Here is a 19,818-nt window from a genome sequence, read left to right as displayed (position 1 = left end):
TCACTCTAGTACGTGTAGCTTGATGACTAATTGATGTGTCATGATGCGGCTAGTGTTAGACTAAAGGTCAGACCTCGTGTATATATATATATATATATATTTATATATATATATATATATATATATATATATATATATATATATATATATATATATATATATATATATATATATATATATATATATATATATATATATATATATATATATATATATATACAGTATATATATACAGTATATATATATACACTGTGTACAATAATAATAATGAATAATACAAAGTACAGTAATATTGTATATCAAATTTTCTTCTTTGTTTTTCAGGAAGGATACCTCGACTATCTCGTACCACGAAGTTTAGCCTGTGAATTTTCTTCTTAGGATTAAGAAGAGAAATACTGTACTATTTTATATAGGAAATAGATAACAGGTATTTAAATATACATGCAGTATTATGTATGCATTTTAACTTTATACCAAGACCTAGCAACTCTGTATAACCAGCACAACTCAGGGGTTGAATCTCAGGCTCCAGGAACCTAACTTGTGACTGGAATCCAGGGCCGGTATACACAAAACTTTTAAGTGCTAGCAAACAGTTGTTAAGGCTGACATTTTCCTGTTAATCACTAATAGTACATACACAAAACTTTTAAGGGCCTTAATAGAACTGTTAGGTTAAAAGACATCTGGAGCACTTTTAAGTCCCGTAATAGTCGTCTGTTAGTTGATACCATGGTGAACCAACAACAAAATCAGCGGCGGCAACGCATTTATCGGGAAAGGAGAAATATATTTAATGAATATAGTGTGAATATATTGTGTGTAAACCCTTTATAGCAGAGATTTTCTTTCTTGACTTAGACAATACTGAGAATCGGAGTGTCTCACACTCTGCCACCGATCACACCACACCAGGAAATGCAGCATTGGCTCTCATGGTGATTTCCAGCCATGCCCTCTTTGGTTATTTTTTGTGAACCATCCATCACCTTTTTTCACATGAAAAATTATTTTTTTTTTTTATGGTTTTCTTGCTGTTTTAGATGATCCTGACATTTATCTTTGGGGCAAATCACTTTTTTTTTAGTTAGGTTAGGTTAGGAAGTTGGGACATGGCATGTTAGGTCAGGTAACCAAACCTAACTTTTTATTAGTTAGGTTACGATGTAACCTGTTAGATCAGGTAACATTACCTAACTTTTTTTTTAGTTAGGTTAGGTTACCTGACCTAACAGGCCATGTCCTAACCTAAGCTAGCCTAACTTAACTAAAAGAAGTGATTTGCCCCAAGACAAATGTCAGAGTCATCTAAAACGGCAAGAAAACTAGCGAAAAAAACATATTTTTCAAGTAAAAAAAGGTTTGGGTGGTTAACGAAATGAGAGCGACGCTGCGTGTCACCATAACATCAAATTGGGACTTAGAAAAATTTGTGTTCTTGCAACTAATAAATTGCGTTTATTTTTGGTATGCTCCGCTTAATTCAAGTATATTCTTTCATTCCTCGGTGATATCTACTTAATGGTAAGAACAAAATCGTAAGAAGGTGATGGGTTGATAACGAAAAATAACCTCCTCTTTTTGTCTTTATTATTCAGGAAAGTCTTCAAGCAGCCATTCAATATTAACTTTTTCTCTTCAGTGGCATCCACCAATAATAAAGTCTGGTCTGCTATCCAGCTGAACTTCCTTTTCCTTCATGGGGTTGAGACTTCCATTTCCTCAATAACATGTTTGTTTACAAACAGCACAGCAAGGAAAAGCCACCGATCACTATCCTTGGTTAATAAATCCTCCTTCAAAAGACATTGATTAGATTTTTTTTTATGATCAAAATGTATATAAATGTAAATATTGCAATTAATCTTCATAATTTTATTGAGATTATTCAGCCATAAGACCATTTTATATAATGAACTCCTGCTATCTTTAGTGTTGTTTAGCGGTAATTAACAAACAACTACCGTAAGTTGCGGGGTATAAGTCGACTTCAAGATTTTTAGTTCAAAATTCAGGTTTAGGCTTACACTTGCCATATAAGTCGACCCCCCCAAGGCCCAAACATAGGCTAGGCTAGAACTGAAATGTGGATATAGCCTATGGCAAAAGTGTGTAATAGGGCATACCAGTATAGCACCTGCATAGCACCGCTATATACAGTATGATATTAGAACATTGTGGTACACCTGGCCTACTATCCACCATTTGCATCAGCTGGTGTAAACGAACTGCCAGTGGAGCCACCAACACCATGCGGCCAGCTACGAAACTATGGGTCCATTACACTGTTGGTAATTTACTAAACCATCGTGGCTTTATGCTCTTCCTGGCATCCACTCATTACCCACACACCGCCTGGGTTTAGTGGCGTTCTGATCGATTGTTTACTGTGCATCAGCTGTTGGAAATGGCGTGTGGTGTTGTGTTCGTTTAATTATACTGGAATTTACTATTTTGTTATAATCTCTTATGTTAAATAAGTTTACCAAACATGAATTTTAGGAGGAAATATTAGCGGCAGGCCATGGGAGTTACGCTATGTGATGCACAGTGAGTGTTAGGCAGGCTGTTCCACTTGTTTACCACTCTGTGGTAAAGCTTCACATTTTATACTCGGCGTATAAGTAGACCTCTGGTTTTGGAGAGATTTTTTCAAGTTTAAAATGTTGACTTACACTCCGCAACTTACGGTATTTGTGCGGTAAAAGTTTGCTAGTTAAGCTTTGTATATAACTTTTAAATTTTACTGCTAGCTAACAGTACCATTATGTCATTAGCATAAAAGTTTTGTGTATACAGGCCCAGAAATTTAATAGTTTCACATATTAGACCATCCTTCACTTATAACATAAAGATGATAACAGGAGATACCATTTATGTTCAAGTACAGTTTGAGTTTTTGTGGTCAGATTTTTATGAAAAAAGTAGGGTGTCGAACTATATACACACTATTTTGGGTGGGTAAAATTCATGCATTTCCGTGGATTATTTATGGTGAATGATAGCTACCAGTAAGTTCCTTTATCCTGGGCTTGCCTACCATACCCCTAGATTCTTTCTTTATGTTGCTATATAAAGAGCAAAACCTCATTCACTATATATGCCACTTTAAATCTGCAAATACATGATAGAAATGAAGATTTACAGATAATTCTCTTCATTTGCATGTGTTAACATCGCTTGTGGCATTGTGGCCAAGTTAGACGTGTCGCTGCAACCACATCCCTCTAGCCCTCTTGCTACCAGGTGGAGCTGTGAGGTGTTATGGTTATTTTCAACTTGTAATTTTGGGTCAATATACATGACTTCTTTTTTTTTTTTTTTACTCATTTACATGTACAATCAATCCTATATTCATATTGTGCAAAAAAAGTAAAAGAAATAATTGTACAGTATAAAGGTCAAATACGTAAAGGGAATAAACATTTCTTTGCGCATGAGGGTTAAGCATGCTGAGCAGGAGTGGGAGAAGGGAGCGGTGTGTGGGGGGACCCATTGCTAAGGAGTCGGCAGAGGCCCAGCTGGGCTACGTTGCTATGGCGAGCGTTGAGGCCAACAGCCAGTGTTATGCAAATGGCGGTTGTGTTAAACTTTCACTTGGTTTTTCCTTAACCTTATGCCCCAGGCTAGGGTGGCGTTGGCCATACCCCCCACGCAGGGGTAAAACAAGAAAAAATCGACTTTTCCAAAAATAATATTTAACCTTTATAAATGATAAAGCAATCAAAAAGATGTAAGAAAAACTATATATTGTCCCTCTAGAAACTTCAGTGGCACCTCAGTAATGAGGGAAATAAGGGGAAAGATTTTTTGATGGCGAGCGCTCGCGGTCACAATTCACATAGGGGTCATTTTTCTGCTTGCCTTTGTGTCCGAGATGGCCATTAATGCATATATTTACTGGTTATAATGTACTTATTTCCTATAAATAATTCATTTTATTTGCATTACTTTTCATAAAAAGTGCTCGGCGACACACACAATCTGTCGCCAGGCTGTCTTTGTGTTTGGGAGAGCAATTACGTCATAAATAATGATCGGAATAATAATTCCACAAATAAATACATTTATCACATAATTATAGCATTATCATCTAGTAATACTACACTACTTTTAGTAATATTACTTTGATACAACATGAAAAATGGACAAACAATGAAAAATAAACAAACACAAGAAGGTACTTACCAAGAAGCTTCCCTCTGACTGTACGTAGGAGAGGTGGTGGTGTTGGTGCTACCCTGACGCCTCGTATCGCTTGTGGGTAGTGGCAAGTGACTGCATACAACTGTGTACCTTTTACACAAATATCACTTTGTACCTTACAAATACACTTCCACTACTATTTACAATCATTCCTCACGTGCCACATTGTTTTAGAACGTTTTCTTCGTGTGGTACTCCATAAAGCAAGGTGCACAGAGACCAACGCCGCGCTCCTTGCACTACGTCGTCACGTCCTTACACTTATCCGGGCGCTTTGTGGTGTTCCTGCAGACGTAGCACCGCCTTTGCATCTTACAACCACTTGGAAGAGTCGGAAGGTCGTCAAGGAAGTGACGAGCAGCCCAGACACGTGCAAGGAGTCTGTCAGGGAGTCTTGCTTGGCTTCAACGTCGTCGTACAGCTGGCACAATGTTGCCATATTTCTCCAGGACTTGACTCATCACTTGCTTCTGAAAAACCCTGAGAGAGGGCTTTTCCCGGATACAATGTGTACGCATTCAGGATGATGTTCAAGAGGTGTAGGGACATCATCTTATACCACTTGACACATTTCTGTACACACTCAATTGCGCCAACCTGCATGTCACTCTTGTCCACGAGGCGCATGTTCACATTGTAGTCCACGACAGCGTCAAGTTTTTTCATTACCTCTTCCGTTGTCCAGTCCCTTTTGCCACTGTCCACCATTTTGCCCTTGTGAAGGGTTGACAGCATCTGCACAGTACGCTTATCATGCCAACGCATTGCAAGCAACTTGTCTGCTTGTTTCAGCTGGATGTCTCCTCGTGCAGGTTTACCAGGAAACACGGACCAGTGTTTCCTGTTCTTACGTACTGTCCCACAAGAACTGATGTCATGTTCAAGTAGGAACTTGGCCAGGGCAGGAGAGGTATAAAAATTGTCCTTGTAGAGGACGTGATTCCCTCCAAAGTAGCGGTCCATAAGTTTCTTGACAACAGCGCGAGAGAAACCATGTGGGTCATCCTTGGGTATGTCTATGTCACTTGCTGTGTAAACTACGAGATCTAAGACATACCCAGTCTCGCAACCACACAGCACAAAGAACTTTATCCCAAAGCGATTTCGTTTGGAGGGAATGTATTGTCTTAAAAACAAGACGTCCTCTGAAAAGCACCAGAGACTCGTCCACCACTACATTCTGGGAGGGTTTGAAGAACTTCATGAATCGTTCCTTCAGCATCGTAAAAACTGTCCTTATTTTCCAGAGTTGGTCACTAGCCACAGGGTTGTTGTTGTCCACGAAATGTAGATAACACAGGATGGAGGCAAACCGGTCTCTTGACATGAATTTCAAAAACAATGGAGTTGCTGTCATGTCATCGTGAGATATCCAATACTCCTGAAGTACGTGTTTCTTCACATGTGCCATTAGCATTAGTAATACAAAAATCAGTCCAGCGGTGCAATTTTGGCAAGGAGCCAGGTCCTGGGTCGGCATCACACGTATACTGATAAAATTTATTTGTTTCAGTATACAGTTAGTCCATGCATGCACCATCAAAGAAGGCACAAAGTAGTCCATCTCACTTGATTCCTTTGTACAAGGAAATTCAGGAGTAATTCCACCTAATGAGCATCAGAAATCAGGGATGTCAGGCTGGAAATTACTGCCATCAGACCAAACAAAAGCATTCATTGTCCCTTGTCTGGGCTGTGACCGCGTGGTGGGCCTATGCCACACTGGCTGTGCCTTGCTGCCACCCTCATCACTTGTCCCTAAAACATTGTGTAACTCGACACTATCCTCAGGATCACAAGGCATATAATCACTGCCTTCATCACCACTTTCACCAGAATCGCACAATACAGCACTCGCATCAAATAGCTCTGTCCGTATCTCACTATCATCCAACCCGCGGCATCGACGCTCGATCGGGTGGACGCTGCTAGCGACCGAACACGGGAGGTTGAGGGGCGACTCTCCATGACAGACAAATAGTCATGCTGGAACCTGTTAACCCGCGATGGGCATTCAAACAGTGGCGGGGTGATCATCATAAACAAAACCAGATTGATTTGTTCATGTTCATGCATGCCAACAAAAACTCTAGTCTTCTTCCATTTTAGGGTACATTACCTTCATGTTAGTGTCTCTTATGGAAATCCAGTAATGAAGGTGAAGGATTAATTGTATTTTCAGATTTATTCAATTTCTTGGGCCTGGTGATTCAATTCCTGTGACTTGCTAGCTCTACAGAGTTGCTCATTCCCAGATCATATATATAAAATGGGATTTCAGAATCAATCCATAATTTTTCCATTTTTCTTTTCATTTACTCTCCTGAGTTTCTTACTGACAATATTTATTACAGTTTGTGTCTGTTGAAATATATAGACAGCATCACCATTTTAGACATTCCTGTGTTTTATAAGGTTTTGTTGTTGCTGATTATTATAAATGCATCTTGGGTGTCAGCCTGTATGAAAATCTTTAACAAGTAATGTTTTACAAACTGCAAAAATATGATGACAATTTTGAATCCTTGGTTTTTCCCATAAATTGACAGATACAAAAAAAAACAAGTTCTGTTATAATATATAAGCTAAGGCAATCCAAATAAACGGTCGTAAATTATGCAAAATTTGTATTAAGGGTCCAAGATCAAATACTGTACAAAAGAAATGAACATTATCAAAGGCCATTATGAGAATGTATTGTGTGAAACTGACATCATTCTTCTGTCAGGAAAATGTAGTTGAGTTTGAATGTTTTCTACATTATCTAATTTTATGCATATTTAATATTACCACAGGGTGAAATTTTTAGTTTGCCCATCAAATCACAATTAAGAATTATATTTGTTTAACTAAGACCATGGACACTAACTATATTATGTTAAATACAGTGATATCCCCATTAGCCGCAACAATTGGTGCAGAGCACTTCCGGGGAAGAGAGATTTCCGGGTAACCAGACAACTTTCTCAAACCCGGAAATATTTCCAGTTTTACTGGAAAAACTTTCCGAGTGTCTAAACTATGCATCTTGCACAGACAAACACTAGCCCACATCCTCATAATGTTTCTGTGTGCTGGGGAGCTTTCCAAAAGTCTAAGCTAAAGATCTATATGATATGGTCGTGAATGAAACTATGTGTTAGAGCAAAGACTATTTTTTTCGCCCCCTTGGAGCTGTGGGGGATTAGTGGATCTCGTGTAACTGACCTGACCTGACACTATGTCAGGTGGAGGTAGGGTGGGGTATTGGTGGTCTCATATTACTGACCTGATACAATGTCAGGTCACCCACTGTTGGGTGGGGGATTAGTAGGTCTCAGGACCTGAAGATGTATTGAATAAACATGAAAGCTAAATTACAGTATTTTTTATGCTTACACTTATCACATTGTATCCCTTCAACATTACATTACATAACATTTTAAAATGTGGAGTGAGAAAGCTGAAAGCTGTGGGTGAATAGAGAGATGGAGTGGAAAGGAGTGATAACATGCACCAGTGTTGCCAAGCGCTAAGCTCCTCAACAGCTGATCTTTTAACTCCATCACTTAGTTAGCCACACAGAAATTTATGTCATACAATATGGGAGTGTTTGGGTGTGATGTTGTGGTATTAATTAATAAATAAGCAATATTGAATCGTCAATGAGTCGTTCGAAGAATAACAGCGTACTACAATTGTCACTAATATTCATCAAACTACTATACTGTCATTAACAATACAATATTGTTTATTATTCATTAATTAATACCCCAACATAACATCATACATAAAATCTTTTGTGTGAGACACTGCGAGTTGGTGTATGTTTTATCATGGTTAATATAAAATATTAAACACATTAGAAACAATACGACGTATAATTATTAATTTGACATCCAAATTACACAACAAATCGAATAATAAGGCAATTTTTTTTCACCCAAGCCTCTCTACTGGGAGGAGAGTAGGTGGCAGGTAAGCTTAGCCATTGCCAAATTTACCAGTTTTTTATTTAATCATTACAGTACTGATACATTATAAAATGTATTATAGTACTCTATTATATATGAAGGGTACAGGTATTAATAAGCACATAATATTACAGTAAACATATCTTTATTAGTAAATAAAAAACAAAATAAATATTTTTGCAATGGTAATGGCAGGCATGGGGAGATGACGAGGAACTTTTTTCGGGGGTGTGTGGTCAGGCCCCCCACCCCCCGCCCTCCCTCCCTTACTGAAATTTAAATGAAAGAAAACATTATATAATTTGTATAATGAACATCCTTATAAATTATCAACTCATGAATTTAGGAATAGAATATGAATTATACTGTACAGTATTAAGAAACTGTACAAAACTAGATTTGGTGCGTACAGTACTGTACTTACTTGAGGGTGTCTTGGTACCGTAATGTATGGTACACAAGCAATGGCCACTGCTATATGAGGTAGTATACTGTATGTACTGTGTTCATGTAATGTTAATTTCCAGTAAAATTATACACTGAAATCACTGTTGACATCTTAACACAGCTTAAACGCTGTGTTGTAGGTTGATTGTGTCCTATGTACTGTACAGCAATTGTACAGTACTGCACAACAAACTGTACAAAAAACAGGAGCGAGCAACAAATGAACCTTGTACTGTAAGGTGACTGGTGACAAAGAATTATGAGGCTAGCCTGGGGTGAGAGGGGGGTCATCTACATGATGCATCAGCCAATTACAGATGTCCCATGAGTTCACATGACAGCATTAGCCAATCATTGCACGCGAGCCTATAACCTCAGTTACCTCGAGTGTCTCGGTCTCCTGCCACCCACACACAGAGGACCCGGGAGCATGACGCAATATTTCATAATTTTTCTAGACATGTTATAGTACTGTACGTACAGTATTGAATATTTTATATTATCAATTATAAAACATACAACATAAGTGGCTGTACGAGAATATATACAGTAACACTAGATGTTGGAGGAGTGTGTATCCCTGTATCGGTATTAATAGCTAGGGCCCTTTTCTCAAAATTTATAATACGCTACATTAATGAAAATGAATGGAGATTAGAAGTAATAGATTTATAAATTGCAAGAAGTTGGATGGTCCATCATTATTTTTACAGTATTTGTATTTTTTCATAAATACTGTATACGTACATACAGTATATTAAAAAACATTTCCTGAAATCTCTTGATTTTATACCATATTACTCATTAATGAGTCGCCCATCATGCCACAAGTTGACTTGTGTTTCATGAACTATACACGTAGGTATGTGTAGTGATCTCCTGGTGTGGGGGGTGCAGTCGGTATCCCCTACCATATGGACAGGACTGATTCCTGTCAGCTTACAGTTGCCATTTAGGGATTTTTCCAAAGCAATTATACAATAATATTTGGGATGAAATGAGCGGGTATTAGAGCTTATTGTATTGATTTTGTGTACATTAAAGCTTCGACTAAAGATGGTTGTAGATGTTCAGTAGTAAAATTAATGTAAATATACTGTATGTATCTTTTAATTAATGTTATGTAATATATGTACAATAGAAGTGATCAATGAATTGGTAGAGAAAAAAGTGAGACTGCACGGGAGGCCAACGTATGCACTTGTGGAAATAGTGTCATTTATCTTATGTACACACACACACACACACTCTCCACACACACACACACACAGTGAATTAGTCATTTGGGAGTGTCGCTGTCACCTTTACCCTAGTAGACCCTTCTCTGGCTTGGGGGAGGGTGGAGATTAACGCATACAGTACGTAAGGATAAAGGCAGAGGGGTTTTATTGTTTTTCTCGTAAAATGTAACTGAATTTACTTTGGAGTATATAACTTATACTGCTGAAATTCTTGTAAGATAGCGATTAATTTGAGTATAAACATCCATTATTTTTCACCATACATAATAATTTTAGTAATTAAATTAGTACAGTACATTTGAGTACAGGTTGTGATAATTTATGTGGTTGCAATTTCAAAGCTTTGTGACATCACTAATGTATAATGAGTCTCCATATGCCCTGGTTTATTCATTGATCAGTTGTCTAAATGCAAAAGTAACCCTGTCGAGCCATCCTGTATCAATTAATTTTAAAATAGAAATTATAATGTAAAATGTTATAAGACAATGGCTTAGTAGTGCTGTGTAAGTGTCTTGGCATGTCACCTCACCACCAGACTCCTGAACAAACTCTTCATCAACTTCTTCAAATCCTACAATGTGCTTGGCAAGCTAAAACACACACACACACACACATGGGAATTAAGACAACAAGCATCCAGTGAGGGTCTTGTTGTGTGACTGCATGGAGGCGAATTAAAAGATCAGTGTTGAGGAGCTTATCGCTTGGCAACACTGGTGCATGTTAGCACTCCTTTCCACTCTATCTCTCTAATCACCCACACCTTTTTGCTTTCTCATTCCAGATTTTAAGATGTTATGTAATGTAATGTTGAAGGGATATAACTTTGCTCATTTTTACTTATACTGTACTTATCACAATTTCTCTAAAATACTTTAGGTTTCGTGTTTATTCAAGACATTTTCAGGTCATCAGACCCACTAATCCCCTACCTAAGAAAGAGTGACCTGACATTCCATCAGAAAGTCAGTACAGCTACTCCCCGACTTATGACCTACTTGACTTACGTCCACCTGCACTTACGACCGCCTCAGTCGTACCAAAATTTGGTCAAATTACGTATTTTTGAGTCCCGAAGTCAGTACACAGACAAAATTTTCATCTGTAATTCACTTTAAAATGGCTGGCAAGCTTAAAAGTGAGTGTTTTATGGTTCTGAGAAGAAAAAGAGACCCCATTTTCGATTTTCTATGTGTTATTTAAGCATTTCCGACTTATGACCTGGATGTCGGTCCCTAACCCCGTCGTAAGTCGGGGAGTACCTGTAATATGAGACCACTAATCCCCTACCCTACCTCCACCTGACATTGAGTCAGGTCTGGTCCCTCCCCAAAATACTTGAGCTTTCGTCTTTATTCAAGACATTTTCAGAAAATGCTCTCGATTTTCGACCTCGGAATTTTTTTTCCCAAAGCCAGAATTTTTTTTTTAATTCCGGCTTTGGGAATGCTTTTCCGAGCAATTTTCAATTCCAGCTCTTGGAGGGTTCTGGATTTGAGGGATTCCGGCTAACAGAGATATTACTCTATTCGTATAATTATTCTTACACATAACGTCTGTAATCATATTTTGATTGGTTATATTTTGCATAACAAATTTATCAATTTATAATGCACTGTTTATGGAGAAAATTTGTAAGTACAGTACTGTACTCTACATTCTTATTACTTTGTGTTTATGTATTTACTGCAATTTTATAATTTATTAAATTTAATGAAACTATTGTCATAAAAAATACTCTCACAAGAATATATTATAATGATGCAGAGTACAGTATAAGATATTACTCACATAGTCTGAGTTAAAACCTTCAGTTAGTGTACTGTGTGTTGCTTCATTTTTTAAACTATAGAAACATTACCTGTATCCACCTGATGGGGACAGTGAGGCGAGATAGAAGCTGGAGATACAGTCATAGTCATACTACAGCTGATTTTTATGATACTCTACTATATATGCAAAGAAGTCTTTCCAAAATATGTGATATATGTCAAGATCTCTGCTAGATGTAAGGTTCTACTTTTTATACAAGCCTCACTTTCTTCTATGAGAATACAGTCAGTATAATCTAAGTCCATTTATTTAACACTTGGATACCCTGCATTTAATTACAGGTCAAACCTCTCTAGTCCAGCAATTTATGGTACGTGGCTCTGAATTTCTATGGTCTGGCACCAGTCAGGTCCTGAGGGTGCCAGATTAGAGGGGTTTGACCCGTATTTATACGGTACTTGTATTGGGAAATAACAAATATGAAATGATGAATTATGAAAAACTGTGGCTGGAAGGGATTTGCCTCTTTATGGAACATACTGCTGATACTATGTAACTAATAACAGTGATGAAGAACCACAGGATTTGAAAAGCATCACAAGGACATAGAATAGCCTTCTGATTTATATTAATTATTCAGAAACTAATTGGTTACAATTGTGCCTTTATATTTCTAATCATGTCCTGATCTAGGGTGATTCTCTGGTCACCTAATCTATGGAATGAAAACTAGGTTCACATGGAGTTAAACTTGTGAACAGAATAAAGGAAAAATAAAATATGTCCACATTTGAAAATGCAGTTATTGCAGTCATGGGACTGTTTATCCAGTGTAATGGTATCCCACTGACAGAAATTTCTAATATGTCTGCAATGAGTAAAATTTCAAGTAAAATCCGTTTGAATTTTTTTCCACTCGTTCAAAGTCATACCAAGATTTATTTATCATTATCTTGACACACACAAATTTTAATACTAACTTTAACAATTATTTTGAACAAAAGAAAATCACAATGTGTTTAGAACCAAAGTTTAGTTAGGTAACCTACAATACAGTATAGAAAGAATTCACATTCGGTCTTCGGGCCAGGCAAGGCAACTGTGGAGTGACGAGTCGGACTTCTGGTGATGCTCTGTTTCTGGGTCGGGATGTAATACTACATGTATTTGGTGGACTGGCAAGTTGGTGAATGACTGGGTCACTGGATGTGCAAGTCAATACTGGACAGGTCCTATATGTCCTGTACATTCGTGGGGTATGATCAGCGGAACAGTAGTCGCCAGGAACACTGCAAAACCTAGGGAAAAAAATCAGGTCTGGCTCTGGTTGAGCGATGAACTACATTAATAATAATTTGTCGTTTCTTGTCTTGTGAAAAATACAAGATAAGTTACAACCTAGACAGCCCCCACCAGATGCTTACTTTTGTTTGTTTGAATATCTGAGTGAAGGCGCAAAGTGATTTTCTCTGCGTAGAAACAGACATTTCTGTCAGTGGGCCCGGTATCCAGAATGCTAAGGGAAAAAAACTGCTATGTTCTGGCCATAAAACTGTGAGGATGAGTTACACAGTACAGGTTGACAATCCCTTATCCGAAATCCTTGGGGCCAGAGGCATTTCGGATTTTGGAATTTTTCAGTTTTCAGAATGGTTACTTAGTTTTTTGTTTCTTTTATGTGTGTATTAGCCCACCCAGGCACAAGTCACTGACCCACATTGGGGCCTGGGAGGCGAAAATATAATAATAATTATAATAATTCATAGGTCTAGGTCGTGTTTCTCACTTTTCATCTTTTTTTCATTCTTGTATTTCTTTATTATTATTTTTATTATTTTTATTATTTTTATTATTTTATTAACACAGTATTATTGTTATTATTATTATTATTATTATTAATTTTATTATATTTTATTATTATTATTATTATTACAGTATTTTATTTTGGAGTATTTTTTATTAAAATTTTTAATTACTACTATGAATAATTATTATTATTATAATTAGTATTACTATTACATTTTCTCCCCCCAGGCCCTGATGTGGGTCAGTGATCTATGCCTGGGTGAGCTAATCCCTGTTTAAAAAAAAAAAAAAACATTGCTCCACAAAAAAGCTTTCGGTTTTCAGAGCTTTTCGGTTTTCGGAATTTCGTATAAAGGGTTGTCAACCTGTATCTCACTTTGGGGCTTATAAAATCTACATATAATATCCTCCTAAGAGGGTTATTATGTGCTCCCTTGTGGCTGATAAAGGACATAAGGAGACCCTTCAGAGGTTCTGAAACTGGCCAACTCTGAATTAGCTGGTTCAGTGAGGACAGTTGGGTCTTTGACCTGCTTTCCTGCCATATTTGAGCTATCCCACCATGCACAGTGCCTTCACTCACATTTGGCTGACTGTAGACCTGTTGATCCCAAATAATTCACCCACTAAGAAATTTGCCATCTTAACTGTTTTAGTGGTTTATGTTATTTGTTTGCTAGGGGACTGTTACCATGATAAAGAAATGTGCCCTACAATATTTGAATGTTGTTTTTGACCACAGCAGCAAAGACAGCCTTCAGGCCTGTATTTAAATTTCTTTGGCAAGGTTATGAATATTCTAATTTTCAAATTTATTTGATCTTTTTATTCAAATCACAAGTAACCTTGTTTTCTCCCTATAGACTGCTGAATATACAGAATTACCCTATCCTGGTTCAAAAAATGAGATATCAGGATATCGTGATGCCTTACTTGTGTGCAGTACAACTCTTAATTCTTCTAAAATTTAGCCACTGTTAGTAAACCAATACTTTTGTTGTGTGCAACATAATATTTTTAAGCACCATGTAATGTAAAAAAATTTAATGTACTGTATATCAATACTGTATTTGTTTTTATGTATATACAGTATTTTATTTTGTGTGGGACAGTTTATTTTAATTTATTTTGTATTTAGAATTTTCTTGTTGATACATAAAATATATTTCCAAACTTATTTGATTGTTGATAATAGGCAGTTAAACCCCTTAGCTCATTTTCCCGAGCACTGTTCTGTGTATTCATTTGTAAATTTTTTTGAAAAAAATTACCTCAAGTTAACTCGAGCTCAACTGTACTTGTTTTCACAGGCCCGTATATGTCCATGAACTCAAATAGTTACATTTTACCGCAGCAGATTGTGCGTTAAAACCTTCTGCAGATAACAACCTCACATATAAACACATATAGTGGCACCTACACAGACTTTTGCTTCCTCCCAGACACACTTCCCCCATTTGTCATCCTACCAATATGAGTTCTAATAATGATTGTTCAGACATTGAGGAATCAAGTAGTGATATGCAAGATGATGAACTTGTCCCTGCTCCATGATATCCGTTTGAAGGTAACACGAACATGAACCACAGGTTTGAAGATGAAAAAATTATTTTACATCACTAACTGTATATTATTTGAATGCTTACCTTGATCATAAGCTAGTAGAAATGATCATACTTGAAACTAATAGGTTTGCAGCACAAAAGTTAGCTGAATCTTCTGAGACATAACATTGGAAAAAGTAAATAGTATCCTGTTACAAGTGGTGAAATTAGAAGATTTTTTATCACTGTATTGGTCAAAGAATTCCATGCTGTCCACACCTTTTTTCAACAAGCGTTTTATTCTCCCCGGTCACGTCTATGAAATTGTATAAGCAAAAAACAAATACTCAATCTAAAGGACATAAATAAACAAATTAGTACTTCACCAGACCTTGGCGCTAACTGTCAAACATGTCACTGTCACCCCCCCTCCAACCCCCCACCTCCTCCCAGCTAAGGTTTCCAGTTATACAATAGGCTTGAATGTTATATAATATCTCAGACTAAAGTTAGGAGAATATAATTTGCATTGCTGGAATCCTTGTAAGACAGCGAATAATTTGAATATAAACGTCATATGTTTTGCGCAAAAGATAAAATTTTTGCTCTCTCTAATAAAATTCTTAAATTAGATCTCAAATTTGTTTGTCTAATGCAAATTTTAGCTTGTTTATATTCAAATTAATCACTATCTTATAAGAATTTCAGCAATGTAAATTATATTCTGCCCTGGTCATTTCTATGGAATTTTATGAGCTAAAAACAAAAACTCAAGCAAATAAACAAATTAAGTACTTCACCAGACGTGCTATCTGTCAAAATACACCTCACCTCCCGCTCCCCCCGTTCCCATGCTCGCTCCCTCCCTCCCTCCCTGCCTTCCCAGATAAAGGTTTGGTGTTTTCAGTAGGCTTTAAGGTGTTTATCTTATAAAATATCTTCAGACTAAAGTTAGAAAAATATAATTTGCATTGCTGGAACCTTGCAAGACAGCGAATAATTTGAATATAGGTCATATATTTTGCACAAGAGATAAAATTAATCACCTGTATCACATTACAGTAGTGATTTAAGAGTTCTAGTGTGTGTGTGTGTATATATATATATATATATATATATATATATATATATATATATATATATATATATATATATATATATATATATATATATATATATATATATATATATATATATATATATATATATATATATATATATATATATATATATATATATATATATATATATATATATATATATATATATATATATACACACACACACTCACTATACAGTAAAACCTCGATTAACCGACCACATATGAGGGGAAGGGGCCGACAGATAATCTATAAGGTCGGTTAATAGTACATAAAGTCTACGGAAATAAAACACATTTTCAAAGTACCTTTCCCTAAGCTACCTCAATTAAGTCCCTCTATTCATTTTTGTTCATTTGCCATTCATATTTCAATAGAATTTGCTTTAAAACATTAACCACTTTAGTAAATAAATATGAACCAGTACCAGTACATTATGAATCTAAGTACAGTTATAAAAAACATAATTCATGCTCCAGTAATTTGAAATCACCTATAATTCACAATGTTTTGCTGTTATAAAATATATCTTTCAAATTTCGTAATACAGTGTACTGTATTTCGGAAAATTTTGTATTATGAGAGACATTTACGAATATGTATGACACACATGCTGCCATTGGATGCAACTGCCTGCCCCCAGTGTAAACAAGTACTGTACAGGTATATGGGTGTCGGACAGTAGGATGTAGGTCAGAGTCAGTTTACGTTAGTCAGTCACGGAGTGCACGTCTACGGTCTACCACATAAGCTTCTTCCACTTGTTTTTCCACCATTGCCCAGTGTTTGAGCCATTATGTCTGATAACCCTAAATCTGGTACAGTACTTAGAAATGTTTAAATTTTGATTGGGGCAGATAACGGAGAAGTACTGCTGTTTTGTTGGGTTTTCCCCCAGGAGGTGTCCTTCATAATTCGTAATGGCTAGAGCCCCTATTATTTCAAATAATGGGGGTTTTACTGTACTGTACAGTACAGTCATTAAGATTGGTTTTAATAAAAACTTGCAGAATCATTAACACAGGTCAGGTTTGGGCTTGACAAAATTTAATTTTCAATCAGTGAGCACAAAACCATTACTTTTATATTTTTAGAATTTATCGATGAAACTCCCACCACTAGCTCTGTTCAGCAAACACAACAATCTTGGCCAGAGTCCAGCTGTTCAGCTCTCATCGAAAAGAACCCATTTTATACATCCAGTAGCTGTAGCAGCCAGCCACTGAATGAGCCTATGCAAGGGGCAAGTGAAAACAGTTCATCAAGTCCACTACTTCTTAGTACTCTGTGCACCCACATACCAAAAGAGGTCAGAAAAGAAAGGCAGAGCTGGACAGAAAAGAAGTGTATAAAAAGTGTAGAGAAAGACAAGAACATTTTAGGGATGTTTTAGGAAAAAAGTTTGTGGAAGAAGGTGGCATGTCTGGAAAAGTGGGACATTTTATCGATAAAGCAGGAAATTTGGTCGACAAAGTGGGAAATTTTATAGATTTACACAGCCTCAGACACCTTACAGAGGATGACATCTGTGATGGAGAAAATAGAAGCAACTGCTGTCCATTATTAGGAAAACAAAACGGCCAAGGAATAATTGACATTTATATAGTACAGTATGGGGTATATTCTTTTGTGTGTGTGTGTGTGTGATTCTGGTCACTATTAGCATTAGTGAACTTTATTTGTAATTTCATTCATGCAGTTCGAGAATATTTGTATAGAGGTTCTGAATATGCCATCCCCCCCTCAGGATGTGAGGAGGCTGGGGCCAAAGCAGGGGGACAAGACTCGCCCCCTAAGGATCACACCAATGAGTGAGGAGAAGAAATGGGAAGTTATCTGCCATGCAGAAAACTTAGCAAGGAGCGAGACATTTCAGAATGTATTGATACACCCAGATCGCACGGTAATGCAAAAGGAACAGCACAAGAAGCTCCTGCAGGGCTTGAAGCAGAGGAAGGAGGAATCGAGGAAGAACAGGGACGGGTGTAGACCGCTCTCTCTCTGCTGCCATACCCCTGGAGCTGTAAGGACCGCCCTCTCTCTGCTGCCATACCCCTGGAGCTGTGAGGACCGCTCTCTCTCTGCTGCCATACCCCTGGAGCTGTGAGGACCGCTCTCTCTCTGCTGCCATACCCCTGGAGCTGTGAGGACCGCTCTCTCTCTGCTGCCATACCCCTGGAGCTGTGAGGACCGCTCTCTCTCTGCTGCCATACCCCTGGAGCTGTGAGGACCGCCCTCTCTCTGCTGCCATACCCCTGGAGCTGTGAGGACCGCTCTCTCTCTGCTGCCATACCCCTGGAGCTGTGAGGACCGCCTCTCTCTGCTGCCATACCCCTGGAGCTGTGAGGACCGCTCTCTCTCTGCTGCCATACCCCTGGAGCTGTGAGGACCGCTCTCTCTCTGCTGCCATACCCCTGGGCTGTGAGGACCGCTCTCTCTCTGCTGCCATACCCTGGGCTGTGAGGACCGCTCTCTGCTGCCATACCCCTGGAGCTGTGAGGACCGCCCTCTCTCTGCTGCCATACCCCTGGAGCTGTGAGGACCGGCTCTCTCTGCTGCCATACCCCTGGAGCTGTGAGGACCGCCCTCTCTCTGCTGCCATACCCCTGGAGCTGTGAGGACCGCTCTCTCTCTGCTGCCATACCCTGGAGCTGTGAGGACCGCTCTCTCTGCTGCCTGCTGCTGCCATACCCCTGGGCTGGGGACCGCCCTCTCTCTGCTGCCATACCCCTGGAGCTGTGAGGACCGCTCTCTCTCTGCTGCCATACCCTGGAGCTGTGGGACCGCCCTCTCTCTGCTGCCATACCCCTGGGCTGTGGGGACCGCCCTCTCTCTGCTGCCATACCCCTGGAGCTGTGGACCGCCCTCTCTCTGCTGCCATACCCCTGGAGCTGTGAGGACCGCCCTCTCTCTGCTGCCATACCCCTGGAGCTGTAAGGACCGCCCTCTCTCTGCTGCCATACCCCTGGAGCTGTAAGGACCGCCCTCTCTCTGCTGCCATACCCCTGGAGCTGTAAGGACCGCCCTCTCTCTGCTGCCATTGTTGGCCAACTGACATGACCGGACCACCCGCCACTGACATCGTCGACAACATCTCACGAGCGTTTTCGGATTATAGAGCATTAGTTTGCCCGACACCAGTCTCCTGCAAGACCTAACCTGTCTCTCCCTCGGCAACTCAACACCTGCACGTCTCTGGAACGAGATGCGGAGATTGAACTCCCGCCACACAGAGAGGCTTCCTCTCCTCCGACATTGTCCTGCCTCCTTCCATTACTTTAGGTCCGAACACACTCCAGGTTGTAGATTCCACGAAGCTCCTCGGCGTCACCATAGACAACAAACTAAATTGGAAACCACATGTCAGTGAAGTTGTCAAATCCTCCAGTTTCTGTCTCCACCTCCTCCGCCGACTCAAGTCCCTCGGAGTTCCTGCACCCGAGCTCCTCAGTGTTTACACAACATTCATACTTCCCAAGCTCGCCTATGCCTCCCCTACCTGGTCTTCCTCCCTAAATGCCACACAACGTAAACACCCAGAAAAAGTGCAAAAGAGGGCATGCAAGATTATTCTCTCCCCTTCCTACTCCACATATCAAGAAGCGCTCAACACACTGACCATCACCACGACCTCATCTGCAAATTTGGTAAGAAGCTTCTACACCATCCGCGACACCGGCTCCTACTACCACCTGAGATCCCTAGCCCGAGAATTGCTGTTCGACACCACAACCGCATCCAG

General features: G+C 38.8%; 1 protein-coding gene across 3 annotated transcripts in view; it reads left to right on the top strand.

Annotated features, from left to right (window-relative positions):
• Positions 1–18,255, top strand: part of LOC121873321 (sterol O-acyltransferase 1-like) — an 80,207-nt gene extending 61,952 nt beyond the window's left edge. For 2 of the 3 annotated variants that reach the window (XR_006090216.1, XM_042376835.1), the window contains one exon: positions 325–7,471. Coding sequence is in view for 2 of the 3 variants with exons in the window: in XM_042376835.1 (XP_042232769.1) it covers positions 325–381 (57 nt within the window). In the remaining variant the exon portion in view is untranslated. Of the gene's footprint in view, positions 1–324; positions 7,472–17,823 lie in introns of those variants that run through there. The other variant, XM_042376834.1, reaches the window with a different exon arrangement.
• Positions 18,256–19,818: the final 1,563 nt, after the last annotated feature.

The sequence above is a fragment of the Homarus americanus genome, unplaced genomic scaffold (genome assembly GCF_018991925.1).
Source record: "Homarus americanus isolate GMGI-L3 unplaced genomic scaffold, GMGI_Hamer_2.0 scaffold32929, whole genome shotgun sequence".
Classification (NCBI taxonomy): domain Eukaryota; kingdom Metazoa; phylum Arthropoda; class Malacostraca; order Decapoda; family Nephropidae; genus Homarus; species Homarus americanus.
Note: the sequence above shows the minus strand (reverse complement) of the source record. Positions and strands in the feature narration are given on the sequence as shown.